Source organism: Otolemur garnettii, unplaced genomic scaffold, assembly GCF_000181295.1.
Source record: "Otolemur garnettii isolate 467f Iridium unplaced genomic scaffold, OtoGar3 scaffold00087, whole genome shotgun sequence".
Taxonomy (NCBI): domain Eukaryota; kingdom Metazoa; phylum Chordata; class Mammalia; order Primates; family Galagidae; genus Otolemur; species Otolemur garnettii.
This window is the reverse complement of record NW_003852482.1, coordinates 2,576,751-2,579,705: the sequence shown is the minus strand read 5'-3', so window position 1 is coordinate 2,579,705 and position 2,955 is coordinate 2,576,751. Positions and strand designations below refer to the sequence as shown.

The 2,955-nt window shown below is 50.8% G+C and overlaps 1 protein-coding gene across 1 annotated transcript in view; it reads right to left on the bottom strand.

Moving 5' to 3' along the window:
- The window catches only part of STKLD1 (serine/threonine kinase like domain containing 1), a 28,817-nt gene that overhangs the window by 25,326 nt on the left and 536 nt on the right, over window positions 1–2,955 (bottom strand). Inside the window, exon 2 of the mRNA XM_012808222.2 lies at window positions 1,291–1,377. Within this exon, the coding sequence (XP_012663676.1) occupies window positions 1,291–1,377 (87 nt within the window). The remainder of the gene's footprint in view (window positions 1–1,290; window positions 1,378–2,955) is intronic.

The window sequence follows — 2,955 nt, the reverse complement described above, 5'->3', positions numbered from 1 at the left end:
TTTGGTTACAGCCGTCATTGTTGTTTGGTGGGTCCGGGCTAGATTCGAACCCACCAGCTTATGTGTTTGTGGCTGGTGCCTTAGCTGCTTGAGCCATAGGCGCCGAGCCAACATACCATTCTTGTAAAAGCAAAACTTATACGAACACCTGGAAAAAAAAAAAGACTCCTATGTGCACTCCCCTCTCCCAACTTTTATTTAGAAAAAAGTAGCTGTGCTGGGTGCTCATGCCTATAATCCCAGTACTCTGGGAGGCTGAGGCAGGTGGATCATTTAAGATCAGGAATTAAAGACCAGCCTGAGCAAGAGCAAGACCCTCTCTCTTGGCTCAGCACCTGTAGTTCAGCGACTAGAGCACCAGCCACATACATCAGAGCTGGCAGGTTTGAATCTAGCCTGGGCCTGCTGGATTCAACAAATGACAACTACAACCAAAAAATACCCAGGTGTTGTGGCAGGTGCCTGTAGTCCCAGCTACTTGGTAGGCTGAGGCAAGAGAATTGCTTAAGCCCAAGAGTTTGAGGTTGCTGAGAGCTGTGATGCCACCGCACTCTACTAAGGGTGACATAGTGAGACTCTATCTCAAAATAAATATAAAAACAGCCATCATGTGGCAGGCACCTGTGGTCCCAGCTACTTATGAGGCTGAGGCAAGAGAATTGCTTGAGCCCAGGAGTTTGAGGTTGCTGTGAGCTATGATGTCACAGCACTCTACCCAGGGGTATAAAGTGAGACTTGTCCTAGACCCTCTGTTTGTTTGGACCACCCTATCTTGACACATAAAAGAGTGTCCTACTGCAGGCCAGCATTCCCACCTTGCCATGCCAACCCTGTTGAGGAGTGTGATGGAAGGGCCCAGAGCCCGGTATGTGATGTGATCACTGTGTGAACTTGGGCCAGTTCCTACCCTTCTGGGCTACCTCCTTTTTAGGTAAAACTGGTGACCCTGCACTGAGTACCACCATGTCCCCCATTGAGGTGGCCTGAATTAGAATCCTCTGGAAACTATGACCTCGGCTAGTCTGGAGCTGCCCTGAGCCTCACTGTCTTTGGCTATAATACAGAGTCATTGGTCTTGCTTTGAAGGGTTGACACCTGACATGCAGCATGAGATTTTCAAGTAACAGCCAGTTTCCCCGTCAAGGACCAGATTTGTCTCCATAAGTTCTGGGGGAGAGGAAGAGAGTACAGGCACCACGTTGGGAAGCCTTGCTCTAACACGGGGATGGCAAGCTTGTGCTGGGGAAATCACACCACCTCTATGAGGTCACCATGGGCCTTGCATCTTACCTGCTTTATCACGTGCTTAACTTTGGTTTCTGTTTCCTCCACCACCAGGTTCACCCCTAAGGCCCCAGGCCTCAGCTCGTACAAAATCTATCAGTAAGAAAGAGAATGACACTTTCAGGAAACACACACAGCTTTCTGTGCTCTGATGTGCACGAACTTGTAGGCCCTGCTGCTCTTCCTAACACTCCCTGACAGGCTGGCAGGCACCTACCTTCTCTCCCTTCTGTAGTGGAAATGACCCCAGAGACCAGGAAGCCCGTGAGTGGCAGAACCTGACCCTCTCTCTGAGGCCAACTCTGGAGTTCTTTCTACAATTCCATGATCCTTCACCGACCTGTGGTGAGGACCAGCCAGATCTCCCTAGAACGAGTGACTTATTCCCACTCTAGACTCCACTCTAGAGCTCAACTTGCAGCATCTACCTCCCAACTGGGCTTCAAACAAGAAAGTAACTGGTCCTGCAATTGGTGCAGTCATAATCACAGCCCCCCTGTGCCTGCACTATGCTGAGCACTTCACAGCCACCCTCTGCGGTCAGCACTATTAACATTTCTGTGTTTACACTGAAGGAGACTGAGGCAGGCAAAAGGACCACCTGGACTGGATAACCTTGGAGTATGACTCCAGAGCCTGCAATTTGAGCCAAATCTACAGAGGAATGGCCAGCATGTCAGAATTCTGTGCACAGAGGCCCAGGGCGGCAGGGTGGGGTGAGCCAGGGGCTGCTGGATGCCAAAGCTGATCAAGGATGCAGGGGGGCAGAAAGCAGACGGTTATGGGGATGGAATTCCCAGCCCAGGGGGTCTGGGAGTCCACAAAGGTCTGAGGATTCTGTAATCTGGCTCCTTTGGGCAGTCTGAATCCTGCCCATGGAATAATGGGGACAATGCCCCGAGCAGCCCTAGCTACAGGGACCTGAAAGCAGGGCTGGTATAAGGATACTCTGGCCAGCTAGAGTTAAGCACATGATGGCTCATACCTATATCCCAGCACTCAGGAGTTTGAGACCAGCCTGAGCAAGAGGGAGGCCCTGTCTCTACAAAAAATAAAAAAACTAGCTGGGCAGCTGGGAGTGGTGTCCCACACCTGTAATCCTAGCACTCTGGGAGGCTGAGGCAGGTGGATTGCTTGAGCTTATGAGATCAAGACCAGCCTGAGCAAAAGCAAGACCCTGTCTCTACTAAAAATAGAAAAACTGAGGTAAGAGGATCACTTGAGCCTAAGTTAGAGGTTGCTGTGAGCTATGATGCCATGGCACTCTACCCACGACAGCAGCTTGAGACTCTGTCTCAAAAAAAAGAAAAATGAGCTGAGCACAGCGGTGGACATCTGTGGTCCCAGCTACTTGGGAGGGTGAGGCAGGAGGACCACTCAAGCCCCGGAGTTTGAGGTAGCTGTGAGCAAGGCTGATGCCACAGCACTGCAGCCTGGGTGACAGAACAAGACTATGTCTCAAAAAAAAAAAAAATGCTCAGGCCTAGGCCCACTGAGGCAGGAAATTAAACAAACCTGTATTTTAACCAAGTCTTTTTTCCCCTGAAAAAGTAACCTGTGGCTCAGTGGGTAGGGCGCTGGCCCCATATACCAAGGGTAAAGGGTTCAAACCTGCCCGGCCAGGTGTTATGGCCATCCCTGTAGTCCCAGCTACTTGGGAGGCTGAGGCAA